General features: G+C 35.8%; 2 protein-coding genes across 4 annotated transcripts; both read left to right on the top strand.

Annotated features, from left to right (window-relative positions):
* The first annotated feature begins 531 nt into the window (after nt 1-531).
* On the top strand, nt 532-6,975 carry LOC107807691 (DEAD-box ATP-dependent RNA helicase 20). 3 transcript variants are annotated; one of them, XR_012708632.1, is made up of 10 exons: nt 532-850; nt 1,026-1,672; nt 1,753-1,929; nt 2,029-2,190; nt 2,278-2,432; nt 3,498-3,590; nt 3,748-3,833; nt 3,921-6,146; nt 6,287-6,520; nt 6,634-6,975. XR_012708632.1 is itself a non-coding variant. In XM_016632126.2 (10 exons), exons 1-10 carry the CDS (start codon nt 789-791, stop codon nt 6,726-6,728), a joined length of 1,938 nt encoding a protein of 645 aa, XP_016487612.1. In that variant the 5' UTR covers nt 532-788; the 3' UTR covers nt 6,729-6,975. The 3 variants fall into 3 exon arrangements, 1 of the variants encoding a protein (XP_016487612.1); XR_012708633.1 differs by having other exon boundaries at nt 3,921-6,160; XM_016632126.2 differs by having other exon boundaries at nt 3,921-4,147.
* A 5,796-nt stretch (nt 6,976-12,771) lies between these two features.
* Nucleotides 12,772-13,501, top strand: LOC107807693 (large ribosomal subunit protein uL15x-like). Its single transcript, XM_016632128.2, has one exon. It carries the CDS (start codon nt 12,852-12,854, stop codon nt 13,296-13,298), a length of 447 nt encoding a protein of 148 aa, XP_016487614.1. The 5' UTR covers nt 12,772-12,851; the 3' UTR covers nt 13,299-13,501.
* The last annotated feature ends 12,632 nt before the right edge of the window (nt 13,502-26,133 follow it).

Raw genomic sequence — 26,133 nt, 5'->3', positions numbered from 1 at the left:
ATCATTATTACATTTTAAAAAAATTATCCCAAACTTTTGTATTTTATAAAATAGTTCACCATTTATTATTTTGTAACAATGTTGTTTCGTCTTTTCGATAACCTGATAATGTATCATGTAGTTCATTATAAAAATGATAATTTTATATTAAATTTATTTATGTTCATGACTATGGTTTGCGATAATATAATGAATGTTATTGATAATGGTATTGTTGGGTATTTGTGATAATTTTTAGAACTTGTGGATATAAGTCATGTTTCATTTTTTTCCAAAATAAATTTGGGAAATATGTTTTAAAAACTGATGTCCAAATACATTTTTCATCTTTAAACCACACTTCACTCAAATCAGATTTTTCGGAACAAATTTGAAAATCTATGGTCAAACGCTAGCTTAGAAAAAGCAGTAAAATTATTAATTTCAAATTTTCATTTAATTACTGAAGTATTTGTTAAAAAAATTGCCGGAAAATTAATCAAAACCCTTTCTCTTTTTCGTTTTCATATGCTTTCTGGACACAATACGTACAACACGAGAAGGAACTAAGGAATCTCAAGAAAATACTACAATAAAAAAGAAAAAAGGCACTCCAGTAGAATAAAACTATTACCGACTTCAATAAATATTGAGAAAATATCTCCTACGCTACTGGTATTACATTTGTGAGACAGAAATACATAAATAAAGGTTAAACAGAAAACAGAGAGGAGGGAAAGAGGAAAATCCAGTTTCTTTGCCTCCCATTCATCTTTCAAATCCGTAAACCCTAATTCTCTTTTGCGACCATGAGCTACTCTAATTACGACTCCAGATACGGTGACTCAAGCTCCTATCGCCAGCGTCGCAGGTACATGTTTATTTGAAGATTCTTGTTATTATTGTTGTCACATACACTTCGTGGTTTATACGTAGGAGCATTATGTTTCTACATAAACTATACAAGCATAGATAACTCTGTTGGCAATAAAGTTTGAATCTTGTGATTGGGTATTCACTATTTGCTTGTGTTTCTCCGATTGCAGTGACCTAGTGGGTCCACCTCATATATATTCTCGGCCTATGCCTGGTGGAGCTGCGGCTAGCTACGGTCGTGGTGGGCCCCTTCCTTATGGCGGTCCTCAAGCACCGCCTATGGACGCTGGTGCTAGAGGGGGTAGTGGTATGGGTGGATCTGGACCTGTTGCCGGCGGGTCCAATGGGTATCCACCTTTTGAAGGTGGTTTTTCAAGAGGGTCTGGTATGGGCCGGGACAGTGGCTTTGGAGGTGACAGAGTGACTAATGGTGGTATGGGAGACCGGCCTGGGCGATTTGGTGCGGGGTCAAACAACACTGGAAGTAGGAGTGGTGGGAGAGGAGGTAGGGATTTTGATGGAGGCTACAGTGGTGGACGTGGAGGTGGAAGGTTTAGTTCGGATAGAGGCCGTGGTAGTAGTGGTGGGAGAGGAGGTAGGCATGGGAGCTCGCGAGATGATCTAGACAACCTTACTCTTCCAAAGGTAGACTTTGGAAACCTGGTACCCTTCGAGAAGAATTTTTATGTTGAACATCACTCTGTGAGGGCAATGGCTGAAGAGGATGTTGCTCTTTATCGTGCACGGCGTGAGATTACTGTTGAAGGCCATGATGTCCCTAGGCCAATTCAGATGTTCCATGAGGCCAACTTTCCTGGTATTACTTCTGGAGACCTAAATGTATTCATGATTTTAGCTAAATCTTTTGAAATTTGTCTGATTGAATTAGTGTACTAGATTATTGCCTCGAGGTTATTTCAAGATTAGGATTTGTTGAGCCAACACCTATCCAATCACAAGGATGGCCAATGGCTTTAAAGGGCAGAGATTTAATAGGGATTGCTGAAACTGGTTCTGGGAAGACTTTGGCATATCTATTGCCGGCTTTGGTCCATGTCCGCGCACAACGGTTGGGTTAGTATCGTGTTTCCTGTTTGTTTTTGATTGTTTAGACTGGCTTGCTGCTTTTTATTGACTGCCTCCATTTTGATCTTTTCTCCCTCACAAATCCAGCACATGGTGATGGCCCAATCGTGCTAGTATTAGCACCTACGAGAGAATTGGCTGTTCAGATTCAAAAAGAAGCTGTCAAATTTGGATCGCGTGCCAACATAAGTAGTACTTGCATTTATGGTGGTGCCCCAAAAGGACCTCAAATCCGTGATCTTAAAAGAGGTTTTCGGTTTCTTTGTTTGTTACTAACTTGTTTGTTTTGAATCCTTTTTTGCCGAACTGGTTTTAAAACACGAAACTTCATATCAGGAGTTGAAATTGTGATTGCAACCCCTGGTCGGTTAATAGATATGCTGGAAGCTCAACATACAAACTTGAAAAGAGTGACTTATCTCGTGCTGGACGAGGCTGATCGAATGCTGGATATGGGGTTTGAGCCTCAAATCAGGAAAATAATATCCCAGGCATGCATAGTCTTTTCGATCTTTTTTCCTTCATGATTTTAGTTGCACAACAATCTGTAATTTCGTTCAATATCATTTTGGGCCCTCATCTGTGTTAATACTTCATCATGTTCGTTCACTGTAGTGAAAAGTCAGGATATTATTTTGGGCCATCCTCCAGTCAGGCCGCTACAATTACTCAATTTGCATTATTTATCATGCAAACTGCAATCAGATGAGTGCAGTGGTTTATCTTTTTACTCATTTTTTGCATTACTCAATTTATGATTATCTTTTTGTTTGACTTGGTCTGCGGTGGTTTATCATTTTTCTGGGGTTGGGATATTAACCCTTTGAGCCATTATATAAAGAGGAAACTGAATTTTTTGCTCAAATTCTTCATAATGCGCTTCAGTTTGTAAATCTTACTAACCATGAATAATATGTGAGAGACAGAGGTTTCTTGACTGAGGTTCTTACATACTTTTTTTGGTAATGGAGACACACAACACGTTCATGTAACTTTTCTTTTCCAAGTCTTTGAAGAGGTTTTAATAGTATACTATCAATGCAAAGGAATTTAGAGGTATTTTGATGGAAGTAGTCAGTGCTGCCGTTTTGCTTTAAATTTGGCAACAATTCCATCGTTTTCTTCCCGGACATTGCCTGGTTGATGGGCTGACCTCAGATGGCTTCTGGTCTTCTCATCCAACTTAATGCAGGATTTAACCGTACATGGCATGCGGAACTTCTGCATTTTCTATGGCTATGTGGTGAAAGATGGATCTTTCATAAGGATATGTTTGTTTCTCCCTTTTTGTTTGACTGTGCACTAATTTGGTTCTGCTGTTTCTCAAACCCTCTAATTATCTCTGTGTTTGTTCAAAATGGGTGGAAAATGTATTCTCTATTTCTTAAATTCGAATCAGAAAGAAATAGCCTCAAATTTCTCGTGCTGTGTGATCATGTATTTTGTCTTGGTGGTATTCTGTTTCGTTATTGGTTGTGCTCGAATTATTGCATGGCAAAGTCCTCTAGGTGAAGCTTAGAGTCTGAGGTTGAAAATATTTCTTCATGATGCTACAGATTAGACCAGATAGACAAACCTTGTATTGGAGTGCGACTTGGCCCAAAGAGGTTGAAACCCTGGCTAGGCAGTTTCTACGCAATCCCTATAAGGTAAGTAGTGACACTATATTCTTTTTGATAAAGTAAGTAGTGATGCCATATTATAATGCATTGACTTTATAGTGTGTTAACATACATGTGCATCACAAGTAACATCACTGTTTTTAAAGATGTTTTGCAATGTGTTTAAACATGCTTAACTTGTCAGGTCATCATTGGGTCTCCAGACTTGAAAGCAAATCAATCTATAAGGCAAATCGTTGAAGTTGTCACAGATTTAGAGAAGTATAGAAGGTGTGATTTAATAGCCACCCACATGTTATTCGATGATTTCCGTCTTCAAACTTGATTGCTCATGGTCATGGTTGTATGATTTCACAGGTTGATTGGGCTTTTGAAAGAAATGATGGATGGAAGCAGAATCCTAATATTTGTAGAAACAAAGAAAGGATGTGATCAAGTGACAAGACAGTTGAGAATGGATGGATGGCCAGCTTTATCCATCCATGGCGATAAAAGCCAGGATGAGAGGGATTGGGTCCTGGCTGAATTCAAAAATGGCAGAAGTCCCATAATGATTGCTACTGATGTTGCTGCACGTGGTCTTGGTAGGATCAATAATGTTTAGGATTACGATTTTTTAGTCTGTCCATTTAGGTCTTTCACACTAGAGGAAACGAGTCTCCGGCTGCTGTCAACTTTCCTGGGTAAGTACTCTGTGGTTTGGGTACATAGGTTTGGGACGCACCTAGGGGCGCGTTAACCACAATAACAGAAAAACAATGTTTTTGTTCACGTGAACAGGAGAGTATAGGATTTCTCGGAACTGTCAATATCAGAACAATTAGTTGAATCTTGGTAGAAGTCAATATCAGAACAATTAGTTGAATTTTGGTAGAAGTTTAGTGGTAGCTTAGGTAAATGAGCGTAGGTAAACACGTCACACTTTAGGTCCTAAAGTTACAGTTAAACAAAATACTGCACTTTGGGTTGGCTGAAATTTTGGTAGGGTTTTTGGTTTCATCTGGTGTTCGAGTAAGTCGAACGCTAATTGCAGTCTCTCAAATTGTCCAAACATATTTCAGTTAATGAGTTTTATCTCTTGATAAAATATTAAATGCAGAAACTTAATAGTAAACCCTTGCAACGTATTATGTGACCAACTCTTCAGTAATCTTAAAAAATTGGAGGATCTTTAAGTAGGAGAAGCTGCTCTTAAAGTGAGCACTATGATGATGTAATAATGTAGGGGAATTTGAATGTTTTCACACACTTCTAAAGGAGATGAATCCCTCGTAGGGCTATAAGAATGTCCCCAATGTAAAAATTTTGGTTTAGTAGCATGCCATGAGCTTTCCTTTTCTGGTCTGTGTTGGACAGTTTGGTAACAAGGAAACTAGAGGTCGGACATTAATATGAACTATCCGAATACATTTTTCAAGTTGGAATATATTGGAAAATTATAGTACTGAAAGAGGTTTGCAATCAAGTGTCAATGATAAGATTGCCTTGATTTACGGTTGTTAATAAAAGCTAAAGTTTTTAAATAGGGGTCAATCAGTTTGAGGCAACCTGGGTCTAAAAGTAGGTTATAAAAGCTGTATGGAGGGAGTCCTATTCTCATTAGTGGAGTTTCTTTATGCGGCCTTCTTAGTTTGTCATACAATTTCAAGTGATGTTTAATGTCTTATGGCATAGCATCCTTATCGAAAAGTGTTTAATGTCTGTCGACAAAGCATCACACAAAAAATTTATAGCTTGTGTTCTTCTGATTTGCCCCTACTTATCCTCGGAATAGGAAACCTGTGAGATCTCTTTTTAAAAAAAAGAGAACTGATGATGACGCGAAGGTCGCATCGCTTCATTTCCTTAGTAAAATTAGGTGTACAGTTTCTTTTACATATGTGGGCTTACTGGGATTTTTTACATTGTAGTTAGTGGAAATTGAAATTTTAATTCATAATACAGGCACTTGTGAGTATTACACTCGTCGCCCCATCCTTAGAGCACACAAGCTAATTGCATGGCTGATTGTGTTTCTATGTGCACTTGGAAAGTTGTTGGGTGGTAATGATACTATAGGAACCCAGTATTATTGCAGCACCCTGCACCCTACCCACTCAGTGGAGCATTTGAGTATTCAAGCTGAATGAATGGTCAATTGTTCTTTTATACATTAGAAAGTTTGGTGGTGGGTATAAAGGGGATACGTGGGCTCGTCGAGCTGAATTGATGTTGGTTTTTAAAAATATTGCCAACTGCCTTTGTGAAAAATATGTATTAGAAGGATAATGGGAACTGGTATAGTGAAAATTAGGTGTCAAATGAAGGTGTTAAACTTCATGGTGCAGTTAGTGAAGATCCATTTGTTATATTTTAGGAATTTTAAGCTTAGGGAGGCAGGTTTTGTTGAGTTTCCTCTACTTTTTCCACAAAGGGTATGACTCAAGTCATTTTGTCTAAAGTAAAGTTGAGGTTAACGTTGCCCATCCACAGTTATGGAGCTGTTTGTCCTGACAGCCCGGTAGACTCATGCAAGATTATCGTGTCACTGGATTTGATTTTGGAAGTTGTGGTGGAGCTGCTCCTTATCCCTGCCAGGTTAAGGTGGGCACATTTATGTAAGGAATGTGTTATATCTTACATATGATCACTTGGATCTCAGTACTGCAGGGATAAGGTTGCAAGTTATGTTGTACTTTCTCAACAGTTGGGTGTAACTGGAGTTATTGTTTCATTTGATGCAGATGTTAAGGACATAAAGTGTGTTATCAACTATGATTTCCCTTCAAGTCTTGAGGATTATATTCATAGGATTGGCAGAACTGGGCGTGCAGGTGCCACCGGAACTGCATTTACATTTTTCACCCATGCAAATGCCAAGTATACCCGACAGCTTATTAAGATCCTTCAGCAGGCAGGGCAAATTGTTCCACCTCAACTTTCTGCATTGGCAGGGTCTACTGGTCCTAGCACTGGAGGTTTGTGTTTAAATACTCAACTTCTAAGTCTATTTTGTATATTAGTCCAACTTGTGAACACAATAATAAAGATAAGTACTCTATTTATTTGGATTTTGCTTTTCTTGCTGCAGGGAGCAATTTCCGGTCTAGAGGACGAGGTGGCTTTGGAAACCGGGACCAGAAGTCTGGATCCAACGTAATTCCTCTTGGTAGAAGGCCTTGGTAGTTTCTGTGCCTACTCCAATTGAGGATGCTATATACATATAAGGACTATGTATACTAGTTTCTAAAAACCATAGGTCTTGGGTTACTGTATTCTGTTCAGTTTATTGTTCTTGCTAGCTGATTGATTTAGTTAATTAATGGGGAGAAGCTAACCTGTTTCCTTTAGTCTTTGTTGAATTGGTTCATTATGTAGACATGTTTTAGGAATTTTGTGATTCAAATGGAGTTATAGTAGTTTTTTGCAGAAAGAGTAATATTATGCTGTTAGGTGTTCCTTCCAAATTCTTTTGAACTAGAAGTGACGTGTCAAGTATGGGATTTTCTCCTAGCCTTAAAAATCAATATTTACTTTATAACACAAGTGCATAGTTGTTCTTGTTACTTAAAGTTGGAAGCGAACCTCAGTAATATGTACCAAATATCATAACCTAAAATCAGCAAACAAGTAGATAGTATAACATGTACGTGTCAACTGGACAGCAATCTGCTACGCAAAATCAAATCAACTAGAATACTTTTTAAACTCGGTAAGTCGATTATATTCCTAATGTAATGAAAAACACAATGAAACTTCAACAAAATCCGTATTTATTACTGTGCTAACATAGAAGAATATTTTGCTTAATAGCTTCTTTAAGGCTACATGCACTGGTCGATTACTATATAAGTAGTATAAATCTTAGTATTTCACATACTATAATAGTTTAGTTTATTTTAGTTTTCGGCTGAAATTGGACAGTCTAGAAGAGTAATAGAAAATTCTAATTCAGAAGAGAAACTCAAATTCAGAAGAAAACACATAGCAGTGGAAAATATAAAAGAAAATGGCATGGTATGACAACACATAAAGAGAAGGGGGTTTTACCTTCCTATACTACATATCAAACTTTATTACCCTCCCTAATCAAGTTTTAACTTAGTTACATGGACATATACAATTTATCAATTATATACAAATTAGTTTTAAATGAGTATCCATTTATATTAGGAACTACTGTAGTATCTATGAACGTGCATAGCACGTTAATAATAGCACGTGATGGTTTAAATATTTATTTATATGACGGAACAACAAAATTTAATTAATGAGAGAAATTTTATGTATAATAATACAACAATCATCTAAATACCGAAAAATATTACAACTGATTACATGAGCATAATACGTAAATTCAAAATGAGAGGACATCATCAGAACTTACCCAAATGATCAATTTAGTCACGTTAGTTAGATAATTATGTATTAAAGTTAAAAGTATTTAATGTGATGGTATCTTACCGAACAATTCTTTGTAGACGATATTATTTTTGTGTATGCTTTCCTTCTAATGCATTGGTTGCTCTGCCATAACCAGAACTTTTGTTGATATTGATATCCCTCTTGAAAGTATAACATATAGTTGTTCGTGCAAGAAAATTTATTGCGGTAAATATAGTCCAATATTTAGGATGTTTGTTCTTGTGTTTTATTTATTATAATTGCAAAACATAAACATACTTAAAATTATTCACGCAAATTTAAAAGGATATTCTTTAGTTTCGGAGGATGAAAGTTGAATTCGGGGATAAACATATACTTAGAAGCACATTAGCTAGTATCATAATCTTGCATGTATGACGTTATTGTCAAAACTTCTATATATCATATGTGTGCCATTACATTAGTTATTCGGCATATCTAAGTTTTTCAGTAGTATGATGGGCATATTTTTCTTTATATGATGGAATATCAATTTAATTTAGTATATTATATATACGGTAAACTAACATACGTAAGTAATAATAAACTTGACAACAAACATGTATGGTAGAAGGCCATGTGGTATTAAAGTATTTAAGTATTATTTTTTTGTTTATATCATAAAATTTGTTATCAACATTTTATTTAGTTGATCAACATATTTATTTATGCTAGTTAAGATAGCTTTTAAATTTCTATCATGCAATTTGCAAATTGCGTTTTAATTTAATGATGGAAATATTTCCCTTATTAAATGTACTACTATTACCATTGGGGTTGATAACCAAGTGTTCTGGAAGAACCAATTCATCTTTATTGGATGCTCTTTTTTTGTTTCCGACACAAAGAAAGAAGTCACTGAATATTGGATATGTTCTTACTCTATATTTCTTAGCATATGAATCTTTTTCATTTGAGGCCATAATTATAATTTTGGCAAGCTAGCTTTTAAAGTCTCTACTTTCGTTGATTTTGGAACTACCAGTGGTACTTGACATAAATCACCTCCCAAACTATTAATTTTCCATCAAACGGTTAATTGATATCCAATATATCTCCAGAACTCTAGGCAATTGTTTTGATCATTTGATACTTAGCCATAAACGCTTTATCCCATGTTATCAATTTTGCTTTCATTATAAATTTAGTATTATTACTCTACTTTGATATATTTGTGATGGTTATTTCAGTTGTTTGAAGATATATCAGGCATAACAACTCGAACCTCCAGAGAAATATTTTCTTAGAGATGCAATGCTGATAAAGGGGATGAAAAGCAAAGAGATGTTTGTATTAACAGAGAATACAGAAGAAGCAAATAAAGCAGACGCATAACCGATTAGATTAGCAATAGCCTTAATAATACGTATAATCCGATCCAAAAATCCAAAATATTTATCCGATTCAAACTTTAAAATTCGATTCGATATTAATTCGGATTGCATTTTGTAGAATCCGAAGTCCGAAATGTGCTAAATCCGATCCGATCTATGCACAACCCTAGTATCATGCCCCTTGATCTGACATTTACAAGTAATGCATGACATAAAAATATTATTTCAATTCCATCGGAGACATCTATAAAGGATAATCTCGCTATACTGAAGTCGACTATTTATAATATAGTATTGAAAGCTTGTTCTTGTTCAGGATATAACTTTGATTGTGCTTGCTCAAACACTTATATGGCATTTTGATTCTTAATACTATACTAACATTTTTTACTTTGTGTTCTAATTTTTTAAATCTCTAACGCTATTTTTATGGAATAAATTTATGTACCCTAAGTTTTTTTAACTTGAAAAATAATTTTACTCATATGATGATAAAAAAAATAATTGAATTAGATTCTCTTGATAAATAATTAATTGAAAGGGTTAATTATTTGGTCTTAACATAAAAAATAATTTATTTTATGTTGATCCAGATCTTAATATTAGTTCATATCTTATTTTGAATATTTAATCTTAATTATAATTTTATTCACCATAAATTTTAGTTTCAAAGAGTAAAAAGATCGATCTACATTTCAGTTTTAGATCTTTAAGTTTGTAGAATCATTACTAGTATTGACTCTTACCAACCATATTTCTTTCTTTTTCTCACATATTTTTATTTTCTTAGTTGTTTAATAATTGGGTATATTTTTCAATATTACACGAAAAAATTGATAAATATTTTTTTATTTGAGTAGGAAAATAATTTAAATATAAATATAAAAATATGCTATCGTGGGATATTTTATTTTATCAATTTTAACGTTTTGTGCATTCCATTTAACATTACTTTTAATTTTTCTTGGTATTGAATATTATGGAGTGGTAACGTATTGCCAATACAGAGGATTCTTATGAAATTGATTTTATTAAACCTTCGTACATATTTTTAATAAGAATTTAATAGATAAAGTTTTATAATGTTAAAATCTTAAATATTAAAAAAAAATTAACATACAAGGTATTGCAGTCCAGAAAATAGGTTATTGTATTTATGTCATTTCCCTATGAGTTCTTCTAATTAATATTTTAGGACTATTTTGGTCTATCAATATTTTATTCGAACTTTTATAATAATATATATAGGCTCTCCTTTTTCTAAATGGATTTGAACAATATAATGCATTCTCAAATTAAATTAGTAATAGGATATTATAATACGTTTTCAAATTAAATTAGTAATAGAAATTTTAAGAAGTACCAAACGTATTCCTAAATTATTAGATTTACATGCTAACATGTAGTATTATATATTTATGCACGAAAGTAATTACTCTAATAGAATTCCTAAAGGTAATCATGTAGGATTCCTAACATGTAGTATATGTCCTAAAACTAATAGAATTATAAAGCTAATGTCTAGAATTCCGGTTATGTCCTTTTATTGTGAGTTATTATGCTTAATATTATAAGGTTATTTTTGTAACCCGACATTATATTCATGCTTTTATAATAATATAGACTGTATAAGGAATCAGTTATTTCTCATCAATGTTCTCTCTCCTGCTCTCTCTCTCTCTCTCTCTCTCTCTCTCTCTCTCTCTCTCCCTCTCTCTCTCTCCGCCTCTCTATCTCTCATTCTCTATTCTTTTCCCAAATTTTCTTCCTCTGATATTCTCTATTTTTTATCCTTTCATGTTGTATATATTTTTAATGGAATTTATCAATAGATTTCAATCGTTTTACTATAGAGTTTTAACTTAGCAATTTCCTTTCATGTTGCACAATTGGTGTCCAAATTAAAATTGTCAATCAATAAATTTTGAAGGTGTTTGACTCTCCACCATTGACAGCCATTAAAAAGTTTTAAAGCTTTGAATTCGAATTTGGGTTTTCAAAAATCATTATTTGTTTGAATTGGGTGTTGTTGCAACCATCAAGGGAAACGACTTAGAAGATGACGAAATCGAGTCGGTTTTGCTGAAAAGGTTCGGAGAAACCTTGATCTAAAGAACAATTGGGAATATTATTTGGAGTTTATATCTCAATTTTGAGGGTGTTTGGTGAAGACTAGACTTGATTTTGGTTGAATTTCAGATTGAAACTCGAAGAAGAAGAAGAACACATGACATACAATATACTTACGAAATTTGTAATAAATTTGTTTTATAATTGTATGTAACTTGTATTCTGTTGTAGTTATATATTTTTTTATTTGAATATTGTATGAAAGTTGAAAAATAAATGTATAATGTATGAATCGTTGTATAAAATTTGTATTTAAGTTGTCAATACTATCTTTTTACATAAAGTTGTTGATATGTATCAAAATTGTATTAAGAGAGAAAGTTTTGATTGGAATTTTAAAGAGGAAGAAGCACACACCACATACAAAATATATACAAATCAGATACAAAATATACAAAAGACATATTATATAAAATTTGTATGAAAAATGTATTTAAGTTGTATGATATTGTAGATATATTTTAACTGGTAAAAATAATGTATGAAAATTGTAAATAAGTGTATACTATGTAATTAGATGTATGAAATTTATTTTTAGTATGTATGAAAGTTGTAGATAAGTTATAAATAAGTTGTATATTATATAATTAGTTAAATAAAATTTATTTTTAGTTTATATGCTATTGTAGATGCATCAAATTTACATTAAATTGGTATGTTATTGTACTATACATTATTTTTTTTCTGACAATCAATTGATTAATAAACTATCGAATAGAATATCTGACTAGAACAAAGAAGTTGAACGATGAAAGGAAATTGCTAATCGTTTTATATAATGAAAACGGTATAGTACATACTTGAATTCGATTTTTTTTTTTGGTTCCCAAATCTCAACAGAATTGCTGTGCTAATGCGTCAGTGAATCAAGAAAACGGTGTGCTAAATAGATAAAGAAGAACATACACAGTTAAGAAGTTGTGACTGGAGCAAGTTTCATATGTTTTTGGATGAGTTTGTGTTTAGCTTAAAATAGGTAATCCACAATTGGAATGAATCTAATTGAAAGAGAAGAGAGAAAAAAAGGAAAAGAGTGTAACTTAATCCTCTAATTTAAGGAACTAATAATGAATTTTATATAAATTGTAAACAAACTTTATTTATGGAGGATAATTTTCAAAATTGGGACAATTTTAGTAATAACTTTTCATATAGTGTATAGGAAAGAAAAAATCCCGCAATATTTTAGACGCGCGTCTGAGGGCATGACAACACATAAAGAGAATTGACAATATATTAGTCTCACGTCTGAGAGCAGTAGGCCCAAGCCCAAACTAGCTAAATCTTCGCTAGGCCCAAGCCCAGAAAATTTCTTCCATCTATAAATATCTGAAACCCTAAAGTCGCCACACTCCTCTAGGGCTCTTTACCTAGTTCCCCATTCCCTTTTCCCCTTACCTCTTTCGCAGCCGACGCAGAAATGACGACGCGATTCAAGAAGAACAGGAAGAAGCGGGGCCACGTCAGCGCCGGACACGGGCGTGTCGGTAAGCACAGGAAGCATCCAGGTGGTCGTGGTAACGCCGGAGGTATGCACCATCACCGTATCCTTTTCGACAAGTACCATCCTGGTTACTTCGGAAAGGTCGGTATGCGTTACTTCCACAAGCTTCGCAACAAGTTCCATTGTCCAACAATCAACATCGACAATCTCTGGTCACTTGTTCCTCAAGAGGTGAAGGACAAGGCTAAGAGCAGCAACGCCACTGCTCCTTTCATTGATGTTACCCAGTACGGTTACTTCAAGGTTTTGGGTAAAGGTGTTTTGCCCCAAAACCAAGCTGTGGTCGTCAAGGCTAAGCTCATTTCAAAGAATGCTGAGAAGAAGATTAAGGAGGCTGGTGGTGCTGTTGTGCTCACTGCTTAGGTTTGCTTATTCTTATTAGTTTTTTATGTTATTCATATGGCCGGATCTCGACTAGTTTGGGATTAAGGCGTAGTAGTTACTTTCAGTTTTGGTTTTTATTATTAATGGATGTTTAAACTTTATATTACTGGGTTTTTGTCTTGAAATACATTCGGATATTGCTATGCTTTTTCTCTGGCTCAATTGGATAAGATATTACCTTACGGATCGCGTGCCATGCTGTGTAGTGTCATGTTATGCTCGTTTTGTGGTTTTATGCCTATTGCCATATCGCTTATTTATTTTGGATTGCCATGTTAATGTGGTTTGTGTGCTTTTTGTGACTACTGATTACTGATTGTTCATGTTAGATGCTTAAAATAGCATAATGAAGGTGGTGTCAATGTTTGGATCTGAATAATATCGGTTAGGCAGGTTGTTAGTTTGGAAATTGGCAAGTTTTATGACCAATTTTTCTTTTGGCAAACAAGAATAATTAAGTATGTGCGGTACTTAATTGCCTGTAGGGTTGTAGTCAAGTTTAATCCGGCCTAAATGGTGTTGATTAAGAAGTGTAACTATGGTGCTTGCTCTAGTGAAGTGTCAGTTGGGAAAAAATATGTAGAGTTCATTTCGTTGGTTGAAGAAAGCAGAACTGGTATGAGCCTGTAACTGAGTTTTGTGATAATGCTTTGGTGATAATCATTTTGTATGCTGTAAAAGCCTTGTTGGTTGCAACACAATTTCTGTTGCTCATTCTTAGCCTGCGGCTAATTTTCTTCTGGTATTCATTCTTGGTATGGATGATACTAGAATTCCGTTAGCTCCTTTGTTATACCAAGAGTACTTGAGGTAGTTAATTGAGGAATGACTTTGGGAAATAAAATTACAATTTACAAAGCGCAGATCTATTTTGTATAATCTTTTCATTGATACCAAGTGCAATTGTGGCAATTGAATTGTTGCTTTCCTTTTTGGTAAATGAGAACATAATATGCTAGATTAGACATCATAACCTGCTCAATCTGTTATCGAGCTGTGCTTTTGTGTCCTCTTCCATTCCCATGTCTCTGGAAAAGGTCCAATGACCATGCAATCAATGTCTTCATTCCATGCCTTTAAACGTCTAATTTTGGTGTCTTGCCTACACTTGTTAAAGGTCTCTATTTGTATGAAGTGCACAAGGGCCGGCGTCTTGTAAGACATTGAAATCTATATATGAAATGTGATGGCTGATTGAATTGTACTAGGTTTTGAGAATATTAAGATTATGCTGTATTAGTGCACTCAAGATAAGTGGTCAATGAACTGCGTAAGGCATTGAGAGTTTAATGTTCAAATTCACCAGTAGAAATAAAAATGGCAGGAGATTTATAGCCTGTTTGGCTAAGCTTTTTTTTGGGGGGAAAAGTGCTTTTCCCCCAGTGTGCACCAGTAAGGCTTTGAGAGTTTAATGTTCAAATTCACCAGTGTGCACTCAAGATAAGTAGTCAATGAACTGCGTAAGGCTTTGCGCAAGTCTTTTTTTCCCCCTCAAAAGCACTTTCCCCCCTAACTTGAGGTGTTTGGCCAATTTTTTTTTTTTTTTTTGGAAAAAAAGTATTTTTGGGAAGAAGCAGGAGCAGTTTTTGAGAAACAGAAAAAAAATAGCTTCTTCTCAAAAGTAAAAGCAGTTTTGACTTTTCTTCTTGCCAAAAATACCCTTGACAAAATATTGTATATACCAAAATAACTGTTAAACCTAATACTTAAGATATTAATGTATAATATTTATAATTTTTAGGATAGCTTTCTAATATATAGTGACTTTAGGGTGAGTGCTTTTATATTTGTTGAATGATTTTTAATATATTTAACTTATATTAAAAGTTTAACTTATATTAAAAGAATTAAGTACTTTTAAATTTTATTTTCATGTTTTACTTAAATAAAATGAAAAGATTTAATTATCGCCTGTAATAACAAATTTTTAAGATTATTTATTTACTTGTAATATTAACTATTAAGTAAACTTATTCATGTCCTTAATCTTAATTTGATACTTAAAAGCATTTTTTGAAAAACTTGGTTAACCATAAAATATTGCTCAAAAGTGCTTTTCAGATTGATTAGCCAAATGTATTTTTTTTTAAAAATACTTTTTTTGAAAAAATCACTTTTCAAAATAAGTTGATTTCTCCGGCTTGGCCAAACAAGCTATGTTGTGATGTTTAGTGCAATTTTTGTTATTTTATAAAATTAGTCTGTTAGCATGATCTATCCTTTAAATTTAATTTGGCCAAGTTTATTTTTGGGCCAAAAGTGCTTTTGGCCAAAAATTGAGGTGCTTGGCCAAACTTTTGGAAGGAAAAAATGCTTTTGAGGAAAAGCATAATCAGTGTTTGAGAAGCAGAAAAAAAAAGAAGCTTTTCTTCAAAATCATTTTCGAGAAAAATACACTTAGAAACAGTTTTCAAAAACTTGGTCAAATACTAATTACTGCAAGTATTTTTCAAATTAATTAGCCAAACACAAACTGGCTCTCACTAAAAGTATTTTTTTAAAAAGTACTTTTGAGAAAACTACTTTTTAAAATAAGCTGATTTTAAAAGTTTGGCTAAATAGGCTATTAGTTTATAAAAAGGAGGATGATCATCGGCTGTGGTAATATTGAGGATGATCCTTAGTAGTGCAAAAATTTATCCGCACACGGTGCGGTTGAAGCATTTACCTATGACGTATGAATGCACTAGAATTTTTCTTTATAATAGATCTTAGGGAAGGGTAAACTCGGCAAATGATCAACAGTTAACCATCTTCGTAGATTAGATAGTGTTGAGTTTCCTCATTATTTGACCGCTGCTTCATTAAATCACCATTGCTACATCAACATACTTGCACCTTCAAACCCCCATCACCCATACAGTTGCGTTGTTTTAGTAAGTATCTTTTAGCCTACTGTTCTCTTTGGAGGAGAGTTGTTTATGTTAATAATTTCTACTGACCAAAGAAACTATGAAAGTTTTAAACATAATCAGATGACTTATTGAATTTTATAGATCTGAAAAAAAACTGTACCTCTTGATAATCCAAAAGACATTTTTTGTTTGGTAAATAAACAATTTTATTACCAATACAGAATATTTACAGCTCAACACAAAAAATCTTCCGTACGTCAAACACTAGTTTACAGAGAGAAAGAGCATCAGCTAATAGATGACTACATAATCCTACCAGACCATTTAAGATAAAAGTTAAGATCTTAGCTAGTTTTGGTTCCATACTACACCTTAATATAACCTCCTGGATAACCATCTTCACTAAAATCTGAGACGGTATCTGTTTGCCAGTGAAAACTCTTGCATTCCTCTCTTGCCATATATAATAGACTGCTACAGCTAAAGTGATTCTGCAGATGTTTGCTGTAGCTGACTTCCCATTACAATGCTCCACAACCCATTGAAGTTCTTGCCACTCTAGCACTTGTCGATCCAAAAGACTAAATTGACTTTACCTCTATGAAATTGCTGGGTCGTTCAATAATTCGGTATTGATGATAGAAGGTAAGAATGTTTAGAGTCTATAGTTGAGACATTTTTACACCAAGTTGAAGGGAAGATATAATTTTCATAGACTTGGCGAAGGATACAGAATCTATAGTTTACACATTTTTAGACTAAATTGAAAGGGAGATATAATTTTCATAAGCTTGGCAAAGGACTCCGACTGGCCACTTAATATTTAGGACCCTGGTTCGGGGCTCGGTCTGGGCCCGATGCTTCTAAGGGATCAGTCCAAAGCAACTGGGCCATTAACCTCTAGAAGTGGGCCGATCCCTGGACGTGAGGCTAAATTTCATTTTTCAAACACAATATATGCAAACAATTGCAGAAATATGACACTTTTTTGAGTAGTCTTTAACTTTTGACCTCTACTTATCTCATGGACAAAACTTTAAGGTCAAAAATTAAAAGTGTTGCCCATAGGGTAACCGAGGGGCAACACTTATTAAACTTGAAATTCTGTCCTATTGGATAATGGAGAACGTAAATTTAAGACCATCCACTTTGAGGGCTATTTGTGCACTTTACCCCAATCTATGGGTTGGTGAGGTATTAGCTACTGGATCAAGCAAGACCAATCTCTGGAAGAAAGTGACATAATTCTCTGGTGAGTTCTTTTATACCATATCTCATATCTGTTGGACAAAACCAACATCTGAAGTCCAAATGTTACAAATCTTGGCTTGTTATTGTGACAGATAGTTCTTTTCGAAAATGCTGGATACGTTAGAGAATTGCCTGCTTAAAGAGATATTATCCAACTTCAATAATACATTGAGCACTTACTGAGAAAAGGTAAATTTAGCAGCATAACTTTTTGATTCATCTATTATGAAGATTCATATGTCTGCATTCGTATATGATGTTTGCTTTATAAAAAAACTGCGAAACCGAAATAAAAACACTCTTTCAATACTGTTTTTACATAAATATTATCCACTTTAGTCTTTGTTTTCACTAATGTCGTACCCTATGAGCATTTTCACAGGCCAAGTCTACTCTAATAGTAATATTTGACATTTTATTAAATTCGTTTATGGTCAATGACGTCCAGCTAACGTGATTAAGGGTGTGTTGTGGTACGAAGGAAAATATTTTTCATGAAAAATATTTTCATGAAAATTAAGTTTTTTTTTTTTTTTTCCCCAACCAAACCTCTTCTTCTCATAGCTAGAATGGACAAGCCATTCCTACGGATTGACATAAATAATTATGAAACATACATCAGAGGAGGGTTTTTCCTATTACAATTGAAAGCTTTCAAAAATAAGGACTAAGTTCAATGCTTAGTACCACCAAAAGGATTCATTCAGCCGGGGACGAATATGAAGGCGTTCTTTCGCACCCGAATTCTAAAGTTTGGACGACTCCTTGCATCATTCTCCAATGTGGCTATAATCTTCCTTGGTAAGCTTATAGCGTCATTGAAGAAAGCATTGATCTTATCATGTTCAACAAGATTGGCTAGAAGGTCAGCTGGAATATTTCCTTCCCTGAATATTTGATTAAATTGGAAGGAACCATCAGCTAACATAGAATGAATATCATCAATAACATCCTTGATCTCCCAAGAGGTGCATATGTCCTTTTTGATCATTTTGATCAAAATCAAAGAGCCAGATTCAATTTCTAGAGTTTGAAGCCATGATCGATGCACCATCTCAATCCCATTTTAATAGCTTGTGCCTCTGCATAATTGTTGGTGATAGCACCTAGATATGAAGAGAAAGCCATGATCAATTGGCCGAGGTGATCTCTTAGAATTCCCCCACACCCAGCACTACCGAGATTTCCTTTGGAACAACCATCCACATTGAGCTTGAAAACCCCATCAATTGGCTTATCCCAACTTACTGGAGTGATGGCCAATTGAGGTTTGAGTCTTTCTACCAGATAACAAATACTAGGAAATGAAGAGCAAAAGTTTCGTGAAGAAAATTGGGTGGAGAGAATCAACTGCATTAGGTAGGTGATTTGATGAATGATGCTATTGGGAGATCTTCTGAAGCCTTCAAATTTATAGGTGTATCTATATTTCTAAATTTTCTAGCATATCACAGAAAGAAGACATTGCATGATCAGTTCATGAACCTTGTTTAGAGATTTAAGAAGCCACCACCTCATGAGTTTTGTTCTTATGTTGTCTGTATTAGGCATTGACAGTCCACAAGCATCTTGAAAATACTTCCATACTAACCCAACAGGCTGCCCTTGACTGAATAAGTAGTTAACATCTTCCTCCTTAACATTATAGCAACAATAGCATTTTGATGGACCATGCACCCCAAATCTAGTTAGAGAATCATCTGTAGTCAGCATGCCATTCAATAGTCTGAGCATGTGAAAAGACACTTTGAATGGTAATATTTTGTGCCAAATCTTAGACAGTGTCAGTGATGAGTAGGGGTGGGCATATTTCGGTCAGAACAGAAGAAACCGACCGAACCGTACCGAACCGAAAATATTTTTATTTCGGTTATTCAGTTTTTTCGGTCGGTTTCGATTTAAAATTTTAAAATTTCAATTTTTCGGTTCGGTTTTCGGTTATTAATTTATTTAGTTTGGTTAACCGAAAAATCGAATTATTAGCATATAGGTTCTTTAAGTTATATATAGGCTAAGCCCATAGGTAATACATTAATACTATTAGGTCCAATCCATCAAAGACCCAACCCAATTAAGTAAGTACATCAGCTTCCCAATCTTAAAGACTTTCACTCTATTAAAACTTCCATAGCATCTATGATAGTATACCGGGAGGATTTCACACAGAGTTTTAATTTACACTATGTTTGAATTTTATGATCCATAATAGTGTGCAAAGTTTAGTCTATTTTTTTTTAATAAACACAGTATTTCCAAGAAGTCCGAAGTTTTGAAAAAAATAACAAATTCGCTAGTCCTATTATTACATAGAAGGAGCCCAATATGATAATGTTCAAATCGAAAACCGATTCAAAATAAACTGAACCGAAATTAGAAAACCTAACTAAACCGAACTTATTTCAGTTCGGTTTTGGTTACTACTTTTACAAAATCGAAAACTAAATAACCGAACCGAATTTTCTCAAACAGAACCGAACCGACCGAACGCCCACCCCTAGTGATGAGCCTTTGGATTTCTTGAGAGTACTCCAAGCTGACTTGGAAGATAAAACTCCCGTGTGATCAAGAGTCCAAATAGGTTGGTCTTGCTTATCAGTAGAAAACTTAATGGAAAGAATGTGTGGAATTAGATTTGCAGGCAGATTAGCATGTAGCTTATCCAAGTTCCACTGGCTATTAGAAAAGAATTCAATTACTCTTACATTTTTAGACTTGTTATTATGATGAATCACATTCGCTAAGGCACCTTTATTAGACCAGTTATCCCACCAAAAGGACAAGTTACCCTTTCCAACTTTCCATAAGATATGTTGTTCACAATCTTTTTTGGCATCCATAAGTCTTCTTCAAATGTGCGATTGATTGTAATTTTTCTTTTTCGCAACTGAGTGAACTCTTTTACAATACTTAGCTTCCAAAAATACGGAGAGGAGAGACTTCTGGGTTCTAAAATTCTACTATGCTTTAGCAGCGAATGTAGTGCAAATGTCATGCAATGATCTGAATCCAACACCCCCCTCATTTTTAGGAAAACAAAGATTTTTTCAAGAAAACCAGTGATATTGCCTCTTGCTATCAAATGAACTCCAGAAGAAACTAGCAAGAGCTTTATCAATATGATTAAGAATAGTCTTTGGGGGATAGACCACATAGATGATATGCAAATGCATAGAATGCAAGACAGACCTAATGAGAATAGCTTTTCCACCCACTGACAATAATTTTCCTAACCATCCCTGAGTTCTATTGACTATCTTAGAAACCATGGAACCAAAATAACACACTTTCTTTCTCCTAAGGAATATAGGACACCCTAAGTACTTGAAGGGAAATAAGGAATGGGAAAAATCAGTCAGTATTTTGATATCCTTAACAACATGAACATGAGTTTTAGGAGAAACCAAAAAGGTTGATTTCTTTTTGTTCACCATTTGACCAGAAACTTGTTCATAAGTATCCAAGTTTTTCATCATCATAACAATTAAGAGGAGATCTCCAGATGAAAAAAGAATAGTGTCATCAGCAAATCTGAGGTGATTAATAAGAGGACTGCCCCTATGCAGGGAATAAGGAATGAAATTGTCCTGTTATAACTGGTCCATTAAGTTGGATAGTAATTCAACCCCTATAACAAATAAAGAAGGTGACAAAGGGTCACCTTGCTTTAGCCCCCTAGAGGATTTGAAAAAGCCGTACCTAACTCCATTTATAATAATGGAATACCAGTTGTTGGAGACCACTCTAGCAATCATATCAATCCAAATCTCGCAGAATCCCAATTGTCTCATAACATGGCAAAAAAAGTCCCAAGGTACTCTGTCAAAGGCCTTGGCCATATCTAGTTTGAAGACCACATTGCCATTCACATTAGGCATGTTAATATTGTGAACCATCTCTTGAGTGAGCATAACATTGTCTGAAATAGATCTACCCTTGACAAATTCCGTTTGATTAGGAGAAATAATCTTGTTCATGATAAGAGCTAACCTACTATTAAGCAACTTAGAAATAATTTTCGAAGTGAAATTGCTTAAACTAATAGGTCTAAAATCCGTGAATTCCCGTGGGTTGTCTATTTTAGGGATCAAGACCAGATTGGTGTGTGTAAAAGACCTAGGGAGCTGATTACCACAAAAGAAATTCAGAATAATCATGTAAAGGTCAGACGAGATTATGTTCCAATACTGGTGAAAAAACTTTCCAGATATACCATCTGGACCGGGGGAACTAGTACTACTCATGGAGAATACAATATGTTTGAGCTCCTCCATAGTAGGTATATCTCCTAGCATCCTGTTATCTTCCTCATCAACCAATCTAGGAAGTCTCCTAAGAATTGAGAAATCCCTGCAAGTGGTTTCTTGGGAGAATTGGTGCTCAAAGAACTATATAGCTTCAGTAGCTATATCCTCACTATTCTCCGGCCATGAGCCATCTTGCTTTCTAATTCTTGTCAATCGGAGTTTCTTCCTTCTGGAGTTAATTACTGAGTGGAAGAACATGGTGTTGTTGTCTCCATCTGTGTACCACTTTAATTCGGACTTTTGTCTCCAACAAGATTCCTCATTGTTGATGTGCCTAATTAGCTGGGCATTCATATTTTTATATTCCATTATGTTAGACTCCGAGTTGTCAATCAAGCAATTTTGTTCTAACTCCTCAAGCTTAGACTGTAGCTCTTTGGTCTTGTAAAAGATATTGCCAATAATATTTTTTAGACCAATAAGAGAGCCTTTTGCAAACATTTTTAAGCTTGAGGTGAAATTTCCACATGGGACCTCCCTCCACTTGAATTTGCCAAGCATCTGCAACTACTTGCATGAATCCATGTTGTTCAGTCCAAAAATCCAAAAATCTGAAGTATTTTTTGGGTTCAGTTTAAGGATTAGAGGTGGAAATAAGCAATGGCGAATGGTCAGAGCCAGTTCTAACAAGATGTTCAACAGAGGTTTCTGCAAAAGCTTGGATCCATTCAGAGTTGGCAAGAGCTCTGTCTAGTCTTGCCCAAATTCTCCTTCTAGGTGCCCATCCATTACACCATGTGAAAGGAGAGCCAGAATAGCCCAAATCAATTAGTCCACTGTCCAAGATGCAGTTGATAAATGCCATACTCTTGGATATGTTATGAGCAACACCTCATTTTTTCTCTTCTTAGTCAGTAATGGAATTAAAATCCCCTACTACCATCCAAGGAGAGGTGTTCCCTTTAGCAAAGTTCTTAATACTACCCCATAACTCTTCCCTTAAATGAACGTGGCACTTAGCATATACTATTGTAATGTACATGCTGTCCCCATTATTGTTGATTGAGCAAGTAACATGTTGATCTAGATCTTCAATAACAGTGCAATTAATAGCCATATCACTAAAGAGCCAGATTTTATTATTAGAGTTGGCATGAGCAAAATCGAAACCCAACCTTCTTCTAAATCTATCCAACTTAGATCTTCTACAAAAAGGTTCCATAACTGCAATGAAGCTAAGGTTATGAGCTCTTTTGAGTTGCATTAATCTGTCAAAGGCACCCTGTGATTTGATGCCTCTAATATTCCATATTAGCGACTTAATTATTAAAAAGATGGTGATAATTCATCATTGTTCTGTGAATATTTCACAGAAGGAATACCTTTGCCTCTTCTTCCTCTTCTGTCACCTCTAGTTGATAGTCCACCCCTCCTAGATTCGAGCCCCCCTAGGAGACAAATTATGTTTGTCAGAGATATTCCCAAATGCTTGATCTATTTCATTCGTGGTTGTGTGTTGAGAAGCAAAAACTTCAGCTAGTTTGGTGACATTGTCATCACTATGAACTGAAAAGTTATCTGAACTATCATCACTGGATGGCGCTTGATCTTCAATGCTTTCATATTCATCTTCAGTATCACTGACTATTTCATTCTCATACTCACCAATTCCCGATTCTTCACGGGATGCAACAAATAGAGAATCAACAGCGATTTCACTTTCGTAGTCCGTTTCATCATTGGCATCAGTAAAAGGTTGTCCAACTTCTGGATTGTCACGACCCAAACTAACCCTTGTCGTGATGGCGCCTATCGTGAAACTAGGCAAGCCGACTCATTTCCAAAACAAACCGATATTTTCATTTCAAAGATAATTCCAATGTTATTTAACATAAAAACCTTCGTAAAGGAATTCCAATCAAAATAAAAGTGCAGAAGGAAAAGCCCGACATCGGGGTGTCACTAGTCATGAGCATCTACTACAATCTGTCTAACAATATCAAGGCTAACTCAGCTTGTAAAGTAGCTAAAGACAACTAGAGGAAGATAAGAGCAGGGGCGACGATCGCCAAACAGTTACCTTGCTATCTCTAAGAAAATCTGCAACCATAACAATCAATAACCGCTACCATGTCCAGCTACACCTGAATCTGCACACAAGGTGCATGGAGTAACGTGAGTACGCCAACTCAGTAAGTAACAACAATAAATAAAAACTGAGCAGTAGTGACGAGCAATAAAGCATCTAACATTCATATCGGAAAATCTCAGTAAAATACCACATGCTTTTAAAATCAGGGTTTGAATCAAAACATCTCGTTTAACCCAGTTCTAGTAAAAATCATTTAAAGATATTTTTCAACAGTTTTCAGATAGATAAAAAAAACAAAGGTGAGCAAAAATGATGAAAACATAAACAGTCCCTCGGGCAAAATATCACTCATATACAGCCCCTCGGGCAAACCTCACAGTTATTCGTGCCACTCGGGCATACCTCACAATTACTCTTGCCACTCGTGCATACCTCACAATCACTCATGCCTCCCAGTCACTCAGCACTCGACATTCGCACTCAGTAGGTACCTGCGCTCACTGGGGGTGTATACGGACTCCGGAGGGGCTCCTTCAGCCCAAGCGCTATAATCTGCACGGACAGCTCACGTGCTGCACGGACAACTCACGTGCTATAATAATAAAGTATGCTGCAGGCGGGCAACCCCGATCCACACTCATCCTCGCAATTAGGCCCTCGGCCGATATCAACATGCTGCGGCGTGCAGCCCGATCCCATAAATATCCTCACAAATCAGGCCCTCGGCCTCATTCAGTCATAAACCTCTCAAGCCACTCACGCATTTCAGTACAACATGGCATTCGACCCAAAACATTTATATGCATCAAAATAGAGTCATAAAACTGAGTTATGCGGTAAACAAGTATAAATATGACCGAGTATAGATTTTCAATCGAAAACAATGAGAGATTAGTAAGAAAAAGCCCCTAAGGGTCCAAACAGCACTGACGCAAGGCCCAAACATGGCATTCAGCCCAATTTACAGAAACTCTTTCTAAAACATATAAGTATCATATAGTTTCAACAAAGTATGTAACTTTACAGTTGCTATGGGACGTACCAAGTCACAATCCCCAACAGTGCATGCCCACATGCTTGTCACCTAGCATGTGCGTCACTAAAATAGTAGAATGATACAAAATCCGGGGTTTTGTACACTCAGGACTAGATTTACAATCGTTACTTACCTCAAACCGGTCAAATCTCTACCCCGCAACGCTCTTGCCTCTGGACTCGGCCTCCAAATGCTCCGAATCTATTCACAATCAGTAAATACCATCAATGCGCGCTAATGGAATAAATTCCACAAGAAAAGCTACAAAATTAGACCAAAATCCGAAATTGGCTCAAACCCGGCCCCCGGGCCCACATCTCAAAATCTAACAAAATTCACAAAACTAGAAAGCTCATTCACTCACGAACCTAGCCATACCAAATCCATCAAAATCCGACATCGTTTGGTCCTTCAAATCCTTAAATTACTCTCCAAAAATTTCAAGCCCTAACCCCTCGTTTTGACTAATTACAATGATTAAACAACGGAAAATCACCATATATACGAGTATTAGGGCTCAAGCAACTTACCTCACTGATAGCCCTTGAATCACCCTTCAAAAATCCCTCCAAAAGCTCCAAAAACCGACTTGGAAATGGTGGAAATGAACCAAATTCGCGAAGGGCTATATTTATGGTTTCTTCCCAGGTTTTTCGCACATGCGGAAACTTTCACGCTTCTGCGCCACCGCACTTGTGAAAAAATCCATCGCAGGTGCGGAACTCACTTAGGAGCCCAGCTTCCGCATCTGCGGCCCAAAACCCCGCGCCTGCGAAGGCGCACCTGCGCGTTTCCTCCGCTTCTGCGAAGCCTGTCCAGCATCCCCCTTTCCGTATCTGCGCCCCAGGTTTCGCACCTGCGAGCTCGCAGATGCGACCTCCAACTCGCACCTGTGCAACCTGCCTAGCCCAGCATTGCCCGCACCTTCGCACTCCCCACGCGCACCAGCGGCCTCGCACCTGCAACTCTTTCTTCCGCAGGTGCGAAAATAGCAGTAGCAGCAGCTTCAGCTGCATTTTCTAACTTTGACAAATCTATTAACCACCCGGAATCACCCCGAGGCCCTTGGGACCTCAACCAAAAATACCAACAAGTCATATATCAACATACCAACTTAGTCGAACCTTCGAATCACTCAAAACAACATCAAATCATCCAATTACCCTCGGATTCAAGTCTAAGAACTTCTAAATTTCCAAATTCGACAACCGATGCCGAAACCAACCAAACCACGTCCGAATGACCTCAAATTTTTCACACACATCACAAATGACAATACAAACCCACTCCAACTTTCGGAATTCTATTCCGACCCCGATAACAAATTTTCCACTGC

Source organism: Nicotiana tabacum, chromosome 4 (genome assembly GCF_000715075.1).
Source record: "Nicotiana tabacum cultivar K326 chromosome 4, ASM71507v2, whole genome shotgun sequence".
Lineage (NCBI taxonomy): Eukaryota > Viridiplantae > Streptophyta > Magnoliopsida > Solanales > Solanaceae > Nicotiana > Nicotiana tabacum.
The sequence above is the reverse complement of the archived record's forward strand: the minus strand, read 5'-3'. Positions and strand labels throughout refer to the sequence as shown.